This window comes from Phycomyces blakesleeanus, assembly GCF_001638985.1.
Source record: "Phycomyces blakesleeanus NRRL 1555(-) unplaced genomic scaffold PHYBLscaffold_11, whole genome shotgun sequence".
In the NCBI taxonomy this organism is placed as follows: Eukaryota; Fungi; Mucoromycota; class Mucoromycetes; order Mucorales; family Phycomycetaceae; genus Phycomyces; species Phycomyces blakesleeanus.
In genome coordinates this window covers 1,293,543-1,307,103 of record NW_017265144.1, presented here as the reverse complement: position 1 = coordinate 1,307,103, position 13,561 = coordinate 1,293,543, and the positions used below count along the sequence as shown (strand labels likewise).

The 13,561-nt window shown below is 38.2% G+C and overlaps 2 protein-coding genes across 2 annotated transcripts; one reads left to right on the top strand and one right to left on the bottom strand.

Annotated features, from left to right (window-relative positions):
• Window positions 1-288: 288 nt before the first annotated feature.
• PHYBLDRAFT_168855 (hypothetical protein) lies at window positions 289-3,032 on the bottom strand (the record flags this gene model as incomplete). Its single annotated transcript, XM_018435949.1, has 4 exons — window positions 289-1,481; window positions 1,572-2,349; window positions 2,537-2,664; window positions 2,771-3,032. 4 exons carry the CDS (start codon window positions 3,030-3,032, stop codon window positions 289-291), a joined length of 2,361 nt encoding a protein of 786 aa, XP_018291546.1.
• A 5,797-nt stretch (window positions 3,033-8,829) lies between these two features.
• On the top strand, window positions 8,830-13,074 carry PHYBLDRAFT_181562 (helix-loop-helix DNA-binding domain-containing transcription factor). Its single transcript, XM_018438492.1, has 4 exons — window positions 8,830-9,498; window positions 9,667-10,580; window positions 10,660-11,108; window positions 11,184-13,074. The coding sequence occupies exons 1-4, from the start codon at window positions 8,893-8,895 to the stop codon at window positions 12,617-12,619; spliced, it is 3,405 nt and encodes a 1,134-aa protein (XP_018291545.1). The 5' UTR covers window positions 8,830-8,892; the 3' UTR covers window positions 12,620-13,074.
• The last annotated feature ends 487 nt before the right edge of the window (window positions 13,075-13,561 follow it).

Sequence of the window (13,561 nt, the reverse complement as noted above, 5' to 3'; positions counted from 1 at the left end):
TCTGAGCTTTTAACAGTTGACCATGTTGTTGGTGTAATTTATTGAAAGCAAAAGCAAAATACTTCTTTACTTTACCTTTCTTTTATTCTCATTGTTTTTTTTTCTGAAAGAGAATATCAAAAATATATATATATAAGAGAGGATCAGGTATGTGTATGTGTATGTGTAGATAGAGATTTATGCAAATATAATTTTTATGATTTGTACTTCTAGATACATAGATACACACATATACCCAATAATTATTTAAATAAGATGTACGTGGGAGTTAAAATTAGACAAGTCTGTTTAAGAATTGTTCTCGTTATAAGGAGGCATATTAGGTGCCTCATTAGACCCCGTTGGCGATAACTGAGGCTTGTATTGACGGTGTGATGGGCTATTTCGAAACGCAGAGCCTTTTTCTGAAGGTGGACTATTGTCAACCGTGAGGAAAGCATCTGCTTGTACTAATGGCTGGTCTATGGCTGGATCGTCGTACGAGAGCAGCACATTGGATGAATGTCTTTTGCTTCCTCCAATCGGAGAGCTTCTTGTTGCATGAGGTTTGTCGTTTGTATGCGTTACCGTATCTTCCGTCGGTATACTACGATACTCTGAAGAGAAGATGGTATGGGTTGGAAGAGGAGGAGGAGATGCTGATGAAGAAGAAGACGTAGGAAGTCTGTCCGGATTAATAGAAGTCCCGCGTTGGTGGTCATTAGCCTCAACTGTACCCCAAGGTCGACTTGATGGTTCCGCAAGTGGTAACGAGACCTCTCGACACAGCCTCTCTGTACTCGGTCCAGCCTCTTCCATAGACGATGGCTTCCACCGTCGACGCCAGATAGCCATTCGAGCTGGGGGGACAGTATTGTCATAAAGCTCTTCGTCAGCCAATCCGATAGCCAGGATAACCATATTTTTGACGGGTAAGACAAACATCATGAGATATACAATGCAGTGCAGAACCAACTGGATATATGCTATGTATTGTTTGGTGACATTCAGCACATGAAGTGACTCGATGTATGCGATGTTCAGAAAAGTTATGGTGATACGAAAGATCGAAAGAATGGCGTACTGGATATTGATTCTACGGTCTGCATAAGGATAATTCACCACAAGCGTACAAAGAAGAACAGTCTCAGCCAGGATGATTACCACAAGCTGTGCAATCCCGCTCGTCTGGAAGATACCTACCATGGCGCCAACAAAGAGCTTATAGACAATCAAGAGAACAAAAAAATGCACGTGGTCATCTGTAAATGTGTTGTAGAGGGAGCCGTATCGAAGAAGCAGAGTGATGTCGGAGAAAACGACAGATGTTGGTTTGATGTGGAGCAGAGCAAATCCAATGTAGCCGTATAAAAGACAGAGAGGGAACACAAGTACGATTGATGCTGTCAACAGGAGGTACCAAGGAGCATCCAACATTAGCTGATAGAATGCAGTCGTAATTAACGGAAGATAAAATAGGGTCAAAATACGCAAGGAGATTCCTGGATATTAATAGAGTGATGTTTAGACTCTACCGCTATATACATAGTTAAAAAAATGTCTTTTTTTTTGTCTTTTTTTTTTTGGCTTACCTATAGTAAAGTTTCTAATTTTCTCAGAATGGTTTTTGTAGAGATTAGGTCGGTTTTGTGAGATAAAACAAGTAGAGACAGCCCAGATCAAGAAACATATACATAGACAACCGCCAAGTATGATGAGGAAATAAAGTAAAGAAGTCAAGAAGAGCTTGTTGATGTCCAGATCTACAGCTGTTGCAAAATTTACCATGCCTGTTCCAGTATTGTTGATCTGGGGTCGAATGATGACAGATGGTTCTGGTGATAGTGGCTGGGAGAGTTGTCGCTTATTAAACGCGAATCCAGAGCTATTGATCGCTCTCTCGGTGTCGTTTGAGGTCGATGGAAATACTTGGGTCATCAAATTGTTGATCCAGTCTGATGAGAATAATAAGAAACTCCAAGAGAAGTTTGCTGTAAAGAGAGGGTAAAACATCGGATATGAAAGATTGAGCATGCCTGTGGTAACGATAAACTGTGCATAAAAAACGAGATCAAAGAAACCGGGGGTCTTGAATCTAACAGCTGCAGGGAGCATGGCATAATTGGATGTAAAGAGGAGAATGTCTCGATCGGCTTCACCAAGTGTCACAAACGAAGCCACGAACGACACAAGTGCAGAGAATGCCGTAAATCCTGCTGGTAAATAGATGAATATCGCTCGCCACGTAGGGTTCTGGTACCCAACTGATCCAATTGTTGCACACACAAGCGGTACTTTATCAGCAGTCCATGCTGAATAGCGTGCAGAGATATCTGCCAGTGGAAGACTGGAAGCAGGTATATTGACAGACTAAGCCCCCACACACAATATATATATATATATGAAAAGTTAAAGATATAGAAATTAGTCTAAGCCAATGTCCCTGGATACCCCCCCTCCAAAATTAATACCGTGTGAAGATCGGTTGGTCGGTTTGTTGATTTTCAATTTCAATGCATATATATATATATTTATATAATTTCTTCAAGTACTTTACCTTGCTGATATTTATGCTGGTCCCTGCAGACAAGGGACAACCACTGACAACATCTGGACAAAACGAATAGACCGTGTTTACGGTAGTAGCAAAGCCCATCATAATCTCGAGTCGAGCAGCCGGAATGACTACATTGTCATTAGTGTATTGTATTGTATTGTATTGTATCAAAATTAAAAAGAAATTAACGTGGTTTTAAAAAAAATTAAATCGAATGCTCAAATATTGTCTTACATTCGCCAGCTTGGTTAATGGTTTCGACAGCAATGAGGGGTGCACCGGTGATATTGAGAGTGTATGTATTTAAGCGTGGGTTGTAGATTCGTTTTACTGCTGAAATCGTAAAGCTGTTTTCAGTCGGACAGGTAGTGAAGTTTGACGAGTCTACGTAAGTGTGGGCCAACGTTTCTCCTCTAGAGAGAGCTGTGAATATCAGAAAGATCAAAAGAACTAGTCTGGTGGCCTGTTGAGACAGACTCAAGCCATGGACTGTCATTTATGATACTTTGATAGTTAGAGACAATAAAGGAGAAGAGGTTTTAAAGAAAGGGACAAAGGTGTCAAAAGAGGGGATTTACTATGATTTTGGATATATAAATAAATCAATGTATATACAAAATATATGTAAAAAAAAAGCCCGCTGTTTCGGTTGTACCATAATCAGCTGTTGAAGGGCAGATGGTAAAAAGGTTTTTATATATATATAAAAAAGAGAGCATTACGATTTATGGTTTATTTTTATCTATTTTATCCTCAAAAGAATTAGAGCATAGATTTTTCTTTTTCTTTTGTCAAGCCAATGTCACACTAAAAACAAATGTCGCACATTTTGATTAAAGAAAAAGAAAGTATATCGCATATTTGATTTGATTTTATTACTAAATACGATGACCTGCAAAAGCATTCATCAAACCATTTGGAGTAAGGTGCAAAGCCTTCGAAAGACGACTGGAAATCGTTACTGCTAGTGCATGTAGCTATCTGATGATAGACTATCTTACTTACTTCACTTTCTTTATAACAGAATAATATTGTTTGATCGTAAAGGTGAATTCTGGATAGTGTAAAGACAATTTTTATAAAAAAGAATTGTATATCTTTGTAGTAACGCTCTTCAATAATTTTGGGCACTATGTATATATGGCTCTTATTCATAATCAGATAATTCGCTCTCATTTCGGAGAACTTGTTCATCTCAGCTAGGAACATCGTTGATGAAGATATAGTGATTGGTACCAGTGGCCTTTGTTTGCTTTTGCTTTTTTGCCTTTTTTTTGTCACCAGCTGGCTTTTCTTTCATTCTTTTCTTTGAGTGGTTTAAGCTTTCAGCAAAGCAAGATTTTAGTATATAAATTGAATTGACTCTAACCGCAAGTATTTTGATTTTTCAGAGCAAGAGTCCATATATTAGATATAAAATAGCCGTATTGTGTCCTAGAAATAAATTTTCTCTCAAAATGATTAGTTATCTAATACATAAACTGATCTACCGTAGTAGTGGGGAAACTTGTCGTAGAAATCAGGACCTAAACTTTTGGTTGTTTAAATAAGGTTCTTTACTTTGATCTAAATGATTTTTTTTTTCAAATATTTTCTTGAGTTTTAGCTTGATACTATTGTATCACTTGCTATACTTTCTAACCTAGTTCCTAGAGGCACAAAGGTAATGCTAAATTTTAATTATCCTAAAAAAAAACAATAGTTTAAAGGGTTAGTCTTTTCTATCATTCTTTTACAAAAGCATAAAGAATAATGTGACGCTCTTTTTGTTAGAATTCATTCGTTTGGTGAAATAGAAAATATGATTCAACAAGTTAGTTGGCAGCTCCAGTCTTTCCACAGATTCAAACTGTTCAAAACAAGGTAGTATTTATAAGTTAATTGGTGCTGACAATTGAAGCAGAGATTATATGTATGTATAAAAAGGTCAAAATTAGCTTGGCCAACCAAATCATTTTTTTTTGCTTATTCATTCCAACTGTTTATGCAAGTATCAAACGTGTGGCCAAAAATACCCAACGTATATATATATATATCTATATTGAAAGTCAAAGTGGCTCCTTATTTGCCTTTATGATTTCAACTTTTTCTTTTCCATGTTTAAAACCTGGGCTGGTTTCGGTAAGAGCCGGTATAACGAAAGATCTTTGGCCAAGACCGTACAATTTGTAAAGCTTTTTGAATATTCAAAACTCTTCCAAAGATTACTTAAAGGCACTTGGAAAATCCCTGTATCCATAGGTATATCCACCACATGTATTCTCATGAGTATCGTATAACGTTTTGATCATATTGTCTAAAGTGTGCTTTGCGATCTGCTAAATGAAGATACATTCAAGGCGGCCAATCTCTTTTTTTTTAAAAAATAATAATAATATTAAAAGATTGGTATTATATAAAGTATTCACCTCATCATCAATTCAAATTATTAATAGATGAAGACTGGTTAACTAAGGTCTTTTGATCCTTTGTTTATAAGATCAGATACGTAGTAAGGATGACATAGGCCCCTCTGAGACGTCAAATGAGAAACCAATGTCATCTACCGTGTTAAAGATTAAAAGAAAAAGAAACAAAAGAAACAACAACCTTGGTATAATAAAGAAAATAAATAATCATTCGATGTTAATTGATAGCTGATATATTGATACATAGTGCTGATGATATCATCAAGAGTGTTCAAGACAAGCCGTAACCTTACGTCTCGTTACCAATCAATCCCTAATAAAACATTGTTTGAATTTTTGATCATTTTTGATATTTGTATTTCTTTTGAAGTGATCACATCAACTGCTGTCCATCTCTGATGACAGTCGCTTTTTTGAATAAATATCTAAAAGCCAACTCGCAGTAAAATGGCCTAACATAAATACCACCATACAGCCTTTTAACATGTCAATTCAAGAAAATAATCACCCCACTCCAGATTCTGGGAACACTTTGAAGTGGGTCTTTTATCCAAGAAAATTAATCTTACATCACTTAAAGACTGGTGCTCTGTTTCATTAATAGGCATGAGTGTGAAACAATTCACTCATTTATTGATATATTGCATATTGGAACCGATACTGAAGAACATCAATCTATAAAAAGCTAGGCTCTTGTTCGGGAGATTCATTGCCGGTAGCATAGTATATTACTTGATTGATTATGAGATATGACACCGAAATATAAGCTGTCAGACATCAATCTTTTTTTTTTGGCGCATCAAGAAAAGTATACTAAATAGACTCGCCTGGAATATTTGCTCAAATGTCTGTACAGTTCCTGATTCCCCCCCTCACAAAGTCCGTTTGGCTCATATCAGCCCTTTCCTTTTTACACACAAATGTGTATCAATGTAAATAGCTTTATATCTGGACCTATAATACAGAGACATTAATTAAAACATAATATACACTTTCTCTATCTTCTTTTCAAGCTTGGTCTCGAACCTTTTTTTTATATATATATTCTGTATAAAATTCTTGTCACAGACAAAATTCCAGGGTTTCAACATATGTTTCAACTTGACACCACTTGACTTTGTGACTCCATAAGCTGTCAAACTTATGGTCTACGCTGATTATGAAAGTAAGTCTTGAAATTTCTATGGAACTCGACATTTTGACATATTAGTTCCAGATGTATTAACAAACATTCAATGCTCGTATGTGCCAGTGTAAGTCTCTCTCTCTCTCTCTAAGAAATTAAACAATCTTTATGGATAGAGCATCTTCAATAGGATGGGATTATATTGTAGCATTATAGTGAACGTGCCCAACCCACCACCACCACCACCCCACCTTGGAGATCACCCAACTAATTCAAACAGCCTAGTTTACTAAAGTAATTGACTGTATTATAGCCAAAGGTCCACACCCATGCCCAAAGGTTTATGTAGTAAACTATATATATATATATATATATTCTGGCTATAGTTTAGCTACTAAATATCGCACATTATTTGTATTCTCCTTATATTAAGCAAAGACCTCGGGCAGATTTGATTAGAGGACATTATATTTCTAGTTCAAGGCGAATTTCCTTTTGTTCGCTTGAACTCATGTAACGCGCACACGATCGAAAGGAAGTCCGTTTGTGTGCTTAACCCAGCAATACAAAAGATTATATTTTACCGACTTGATGTCTTCTTCCTATGACGAAGTATTTTCTGCGTTTATCAGTTGCCGGTAATACATTGTTCTGTTCACTCTATCAACTGTGCAATTCTAATGATAGTTTTTTTTTCTGAAGTCCGTTTTTTTGTATCACCATCTATAATATCTTCCAAGCGATATTCCGAGCAATAAAAGTTTCTCCTTTTTTCCCCCATCAATTGGTCCGTGCCTAATGCCGTTACAGTACAAGAGCTCACATTTCTTGTTTCACCTGACTAATGCCAAAACTTGGGTATTTCCCTATTTTTTCCTCTCTTGGTCTTGTGAAAGGTTCCCAGTATAAGGTGTATATGTCAATGTAAAAGAAAAAGTCATAAGCTATGAAGGACCTGGAGGAGGGGGGCACAACACGTACTATTTTATTGACATTGTGGATTGTAATGTCCTTTGGGTTGCATAAACGATTTCCTTGCCTTTACCAACTTGCTTCGTCAACCAACAGGTATTTAATAGCACCTTTATTTCAATATCTTTTTATCGCCTGGCATAACAGACGTACTCCATATTCATCAAATGGCACCAAAGCTCATTCGTTGGTTAACACGCAGGCCTGTCGTGTCTCTTTTCCTGAGATACTTTTGAAGCATTGCCCTAAGTTGAGGAGCTATGCTATCCCATATAAAGCTTTCGTTATCTGTTGGGATACTGGGTATATCAGAAGAATCCGAGCCGCCAGCGGTGTATTCGACAGGGGTGTTTGAAATATCAATAATTTAAACTATATTATCTGTGATGATCCAGAAGATTGACCAGGATCGATTTCTTTTTTGACTTTTTTTTTTTAAGGGTTTGTCCTGCCAAATGACAAAATATGGCATAATAATATATAAACAATTCATAAACAATTCTGTAATACTTCAATTTGACCACCTCATACTACCTCGCGCTTTTCAGCTTTTTTTCTTTTATATATATATATATATTTAAACAAGAAGTTATAGCTATCTACAATTTATCTTGTTCTAGATTGTACTCTTTGTATACTTTCAGTCAATTTATTTCAAAACAGGGTTTTTACTAGATTTTGCTCGTCACCAATATTGCTGCGTAATGATTAATTTAGCTATTAGACGAGTAAAGGCCAAAGTGCTCATGACTAACATTCATTAACTGTATTTATATTTTATGCTGTTGGAATTACTATCAACTAAGCAATATCTTTAAAGCAGAAGAAGAAGAAATAATTGTAAGAATAGAGTTATCTTAATGCTCAAGAGGTACAAAACATGAGAACCCAGAAAAAAAAGAGTATTTTAGATCAATAATATGAATCATAGAAAATATTTGTTTGTTGATTATTATTTTTTTCTTTGATAACAATGGTAATATATAAATAAATACATATATTTTGATATAATAATAATCAATAATAATAATATTTGATGATGCAACACACATATTCTTAAAGGAGTGAAAATAATTTGATCGATGATGGTGTAAATAGTTTTATGGATAAACAATTGGTTTCAAAGGATCGACCAAAAAAAAAACACGGGAATACATTTAGTTAAAACAAAATAATAATATTATTAATAATAATAATAATTTGATTTTTTGTAAATGTTACAATGGGCTTTCTTTCTATTGAAGGGTGCACAAGAGAAGAAGAAGGGTAGTTTCTGTATGGTTTCTGGATTTAGACTAGAAAGCCTCTTTAGAAGTCCATGAAAGGTGAGTTGAGATACATAGATAAATAAGCTTTGTACTTGCCCACGTTCAAGTCTCATTTTCTAGTTTTAGTCATATGCTAATTCTAATTCTAATTCTAATTCTAATTCTAATACTATTTCTAATTCTAATACTAATACTAGCGCTAATGCCTTTACCTTTTTTTTTTGGTCCTTTTAGTCACAACTGGTTCTATTATGAGCGGAACATCAATCTTCCTTGTTTCCAGATGCCACAAGCCCTTTTGGCCAAAAGTCTAATAAGCAAAGAAAAAATAAAAAAAAAATTACAGAATAAAAATCAGCCCACTCATTTTGGCACATTTTGTACCCGAAATTAGTAACATTGGCTTCAACAGCCTTTTATTTTATTTTATTTTATTTTATTTTATTTTATTTTATTTTATTTTATTTTATTTTATTTTATTTTATTCCTTCCTTTCTTCCTTCCTTCCTTCCTTTTACTCTTTGTTCCTCTTAACCCCCTCTCAATCTATTCAAATACTTGTCCTCTTTTGTTAATTAAGCTATGGACACCTATCCACAATTTGTGCCTAGAGCACTGACTGTGGAAGATCAGGAAGACATTTCACCCTACTGCTCACTCTCAAACTACGGTGCCCAGTTACAGCAACAGGCACACTTTGCCCTCCAAGACCAAGGCAATTGGCAGGGAGCACTTGATGAATTTTTGCCTCTAGATAATGACCCGTTCTTTCAGCAAACCCTGTCGATCAAACCCATGTCTCAAACACCGTCTGATATCTCAATCCTCTCTTTCCAGTCAGCATTAATGGCTGGGTATGACAGTCAACTCCACATCTCACTTGGACAGGATTCGATGTTCGATCCCCTAGTAACAAACAACAGCCTGTCGATGGAAAGCCAATTCCTACCCAGCCCTCTCGGACCATCCCTTTCATCCGAAACAGTAGTCGGCTCCGTCTGGCCTGACTCTCAGGACCAATCTACACCATATAACCAAAAGACCGAAAATGATTTTGGAAGCATTTCCTTCTCACCTCCAACCAGCACCCTCAGTTCATACCAAGCACCCTTGACACCTCTGAGCATCGGAAGCATCGAATTTGACGTCCCCATCGAACCAACCATTGACAGCTACCAATTTCAGTCTGTTTTCAATATCCCTTCTCCAGATATCCTTCCTCTTACTCCTGCTGCACCCACTATTTCCTCGACCCAAGGCAAATAATTACATCATTATTTTCTGTGCCCACAAAAATAATACTAACACTGATACTTATGCTGTCTTCATTTCATATTTTATATATACTTAGTCAAGATTGAAGAATCAGTAAACGTCCAACCTATTGAACACCAAAAACTACCACAGCTACAACCACAGCTACAACAAAAACAGCAAAAACAAAAGCCAGAAAAAGTCCGTGTCCAGAAAAAATCAACTCACAATGCTGTAGAACGTCGTTACCGCAACAACATCAACGATCGTATTTCCGAATTAAAAGAAGTCGTACCTGCTCTTCGGCACGCGAAACTCAAGGACGCACGAACCACCGGAAAACGCTCCCACCGCTCAGACGAAGAAGACGAAGACGAAGACGGTGAGGAATACCTTGAAGGTGTTTCAGTTGCGACCAAGCTCAACAAGGCCACCATTCTTCGCAAAGCAACCGAGTATATTCTTCATCTCAAGAAAACTGAAGACACCATTCAATCAGAGAACACCCGCCTCCAGCAACTCATGTCCCAATTGCCAGGTGGCTTCCAGATCCTTTCGCACTACAGACTCCAGCAAGCCCAGCGCGCCAAAGACAACGAGGCACTCAGGAGACAGCAAATCGAACAAGAAAAACTCGAGCAACAACAGCGCAAGTCCAGCAACAAAAAGCAACGCCGTCAGACCAAAGGCTCTCGCAGCTCTGATGAGTATGAAACCTCTTCGTCGGCTTCCGACCCAGCCACGCCTCCTTACGGAGGTACTGGCCAGCGTGTTTTTATGGCCGTCTTTATGGCCATGAGTTTCTTTTCTTCTCAACCGATGCATGCCGGACCCATGAGTCCAGAACAGTATCAGAACCACAACCATGCGTCCCGAACACCTTCAACTGGTCATAACGGCTACCCGGGTGGACAACACACAATCCATGGTGACAACCTGGGACCACAGTCGTCAGTCAACAATAGTGCAACCGAGACCTCATTTCTGGGCTCTTTTCTACCTCTCAACAGTGGATGGTAAAAAAAAATTATTTGTTTGTAATTTACCAGCCAAACCTAATTCCTAAATGTGTGTCTTTGTGTCTGTTACACACAGGTCTATGATTAGAACCACCATCTTTATTATCTGTATTGTCCAGATATTCTTGCCTATAGTGAAGCACTGGTGCTCCTGTGCTGCCTTCAAGGTTAAACGCACAGCAAATCCTAAGCGTGTCTCACCCCGAAAAAGAAACTCATTCAAATCCAGTGCTGCTTCTGCTACCACTGCTTCAGTTGCCGCCGAAGATCAACTCACGCCTGGTGACAAGAAATGCAAACAGATTTACCGTATCCTCATCGAATCTCTCAACCAAGACAACGAGTCCCTGCCACAGACAACCCCCAAAATCCTCTCGAACATTCTCAAAGAATCCATCTGCTTGTTCTCCAGACACGCACTTGGCTATGAGATCTTGTATGATCGACATGCCCAAGACGGTCCCCAAGAAGAATGGGCTCGTGTCTGCAAATGGATCAAATTGAATGAAATCGAATGCCTTGGTGGTAAATATCATAAATATTATATATCTAAAAAAAAAAAAAAAAAAAAAAAAAACTCAACCTGTTTGTGCTTTATAGGAAATGTCCATATTACACGTGTCTCTATGCTACACTCCTGTCTGCAGATGATTAATCTAGTAGATTCGCTCAACGAAGACGAACATGACTATGTTGGCCAGACCCGCCTCAGAGCTTACGCAAATGCTGCCATGGAAATGGCTCTTATTGTTCCCTTCCCGACCCTGGCCGAGCGCCTCTCGCGCTACTTCTGGCGCCTATCGATGTACGAGGCATGTTCTGATGATGACAGCGTGACACGTTCTCTTGTCTGGGATTGCCGCGAAGACGATGCTGAGGATCGAATGGATGTCATGCTCCAGTCCCAGGCATGGAAAGAGACCCTCGAGGTAATGCAACACCAGATCGGCAACTTTGGAGTCTCGTCTTCAGCAGGACACGGTTTGTCCCTGTCGATGACTGCACCTGTCCTTGTGCCGGTTGCCATCTTGTCTACTCTTCACCTGCTCGACAACCTCCAGACACAGTTTGGCCGCCTTGTGGTTACCATCACTGGCGTTCCCTTGACAACTGCTGCTGCGTCCGAAAACGGGTCTGACTTTAGCGAGACCACGTTTGATGAGATTCTGGCCATCACCACACCCGGCCCAAAGGAACTCGGTGCGACAGACAGTGACATGCAGCGTTTGGCTCACTGGCTTGCTGCCGTAGGAGCCACAGTTGAAGCCCTGTGGAAGAGTGATGTAGAAACCGCCAAACGCTGGATGGCTACGCTTGTCCAACGCGTTCCTCGGTCTCTTGTGGCCACCGAGATGGAAAAGGGTGATTTGGTAGACCACAAAGCCAAGATGAACCAAATAGATGAGCTTACGAAGCGCAGCATGCTCCACATCCTCTATGGTGCCACTTTGCTCAAGTCTTCCAACGAAGACGAGCAGCGAAAGGGTGTCGAAGAACTCCAGAAGGCAGAGAAGATCCGTCACAATATCAAGAAGATCCTTGCCAAGGATATCAAGTCATCGACTATTGCGCGAGGTGGAGTACAATATCTGTCTTCTGAGTCAGTGCACAAGCAAGATATCGAGAGTGGAACGATGGCGCTGGCCGAGTTTGTCGTGGCTGTTGCCGGCTTAGAGGCCTGGGTTGCAGCCTGGCAGATGGTTAGTTCGATCAAGAACCCACGCGAGCGTGAAAACTGGGAGAGCCAGGTCAGAGACCAGATTTGCGAGGCTACGATCACTCTTCGTCGTATGATCAGTCGCCATTCACTTGGAGGGCTGCGAACAAACCAGGCTATCATTACTCGGTTAATTCGTCTTAGTTCGTTTGCTTCCCAGCAATTGGACGAGGTTGATTTGATTTACGAGGGATCTGAGGACGAGTACTGCGACCATCAAATCTTTGGTGACAACGAATCAGATTCTGAGCTTGGCGAAGACGAAAGACTTGTAAAGAGAACACAATTTGCACTTGATATCCTACGTGGTCTTGTCTGATATTCCCCACCTTCACTTCTTCTTCTTCTTCTTTATTAACTGTTTCTTTAACTTTTATTGTCTATCTCTAACCTCTATGGTTTCTTGTAAATCAACCCTTGCTACTTGTTACTTTTTTTAATTTTTTTATTTTATTTCTTGTTATTCACTCCCTTTACTTCTTTACCTCTTAACTTCACACTTCACAACCATTCACTCACGTCTTTTTTACATATATAATTATCCCATTTTTTTTTAATACCGCGCAAGAAAGAAAGAAAAAAAAACGCCCTCTCTCCTCTCCATCCTATGCCCAAATAAGAGCTTCTTTTTTTTTTCTCTGACCCTATGCATATGCTGTAGATTACTTGCGCGATATCTTACTATTATTATTATTATTATCGTTATTATTATTTATCACTATCACTACAACAATTACTATCATTATTACTATTATATTTTATATTATACTCTTGACTTTATATTTTGTACGTTTTGATTTGATTTGATATATTATATTAATATTAATATTATATCTTTGAGCCTTGCATCAAGTAGAGAGAGAGAGAGAGAGAAAATGCATGATTTATTTATTTATTTTTTTGGTTAAACTATTTCTGTGTTTTTTTTTTTTTTTCTTTCTGGAACCTGTTTTTCGGAATATTATACTGTGGTGTACTGTACACTGAATTACACTACTTGGAGCATATAACTCATATCGAAACCTCTTTGATAATCAAATTGTAATGATATATATAAAAAAACTCATGTTGAATATCAACCCCGGTATTATTTTTGATTTATTTATTTATTTATGTTTTATAAACAATAAAAGGAATTCTGGCGGAGTCTTGGTGTCATGATACGATTGTACCATTAACAGATTGAATTTATTTATCTTTCTTTCTTTCTTTCTTTCTTTATCAAGTGCCCGTGTTCAACCTAACCTTGTTCTTTAAGAGT

Coding starts and splice junctions, on each gene's coding strand:
- PHYBLDRAFT_181562 (XM_018438492.1), top strand. CDS start 8,893: ATGGACACCTATCCACAATTTGTGCCTAGAGCACTGACTGTGGAAGAT. Junction 9,499..9,666: donor ACAGCTACCAATTTCAGTCT/GTTTTCAATATC, acceptor TACTTAGTCAAG/ATTGAAGAATCAGTAAACGT. Junction 10,581..10,659: donor CTACCTCTCAACAGTGGATG/GTAAAAAAAAAT, acceptor TGTTACACACAG/GTCTATGATTAGAACCACCA.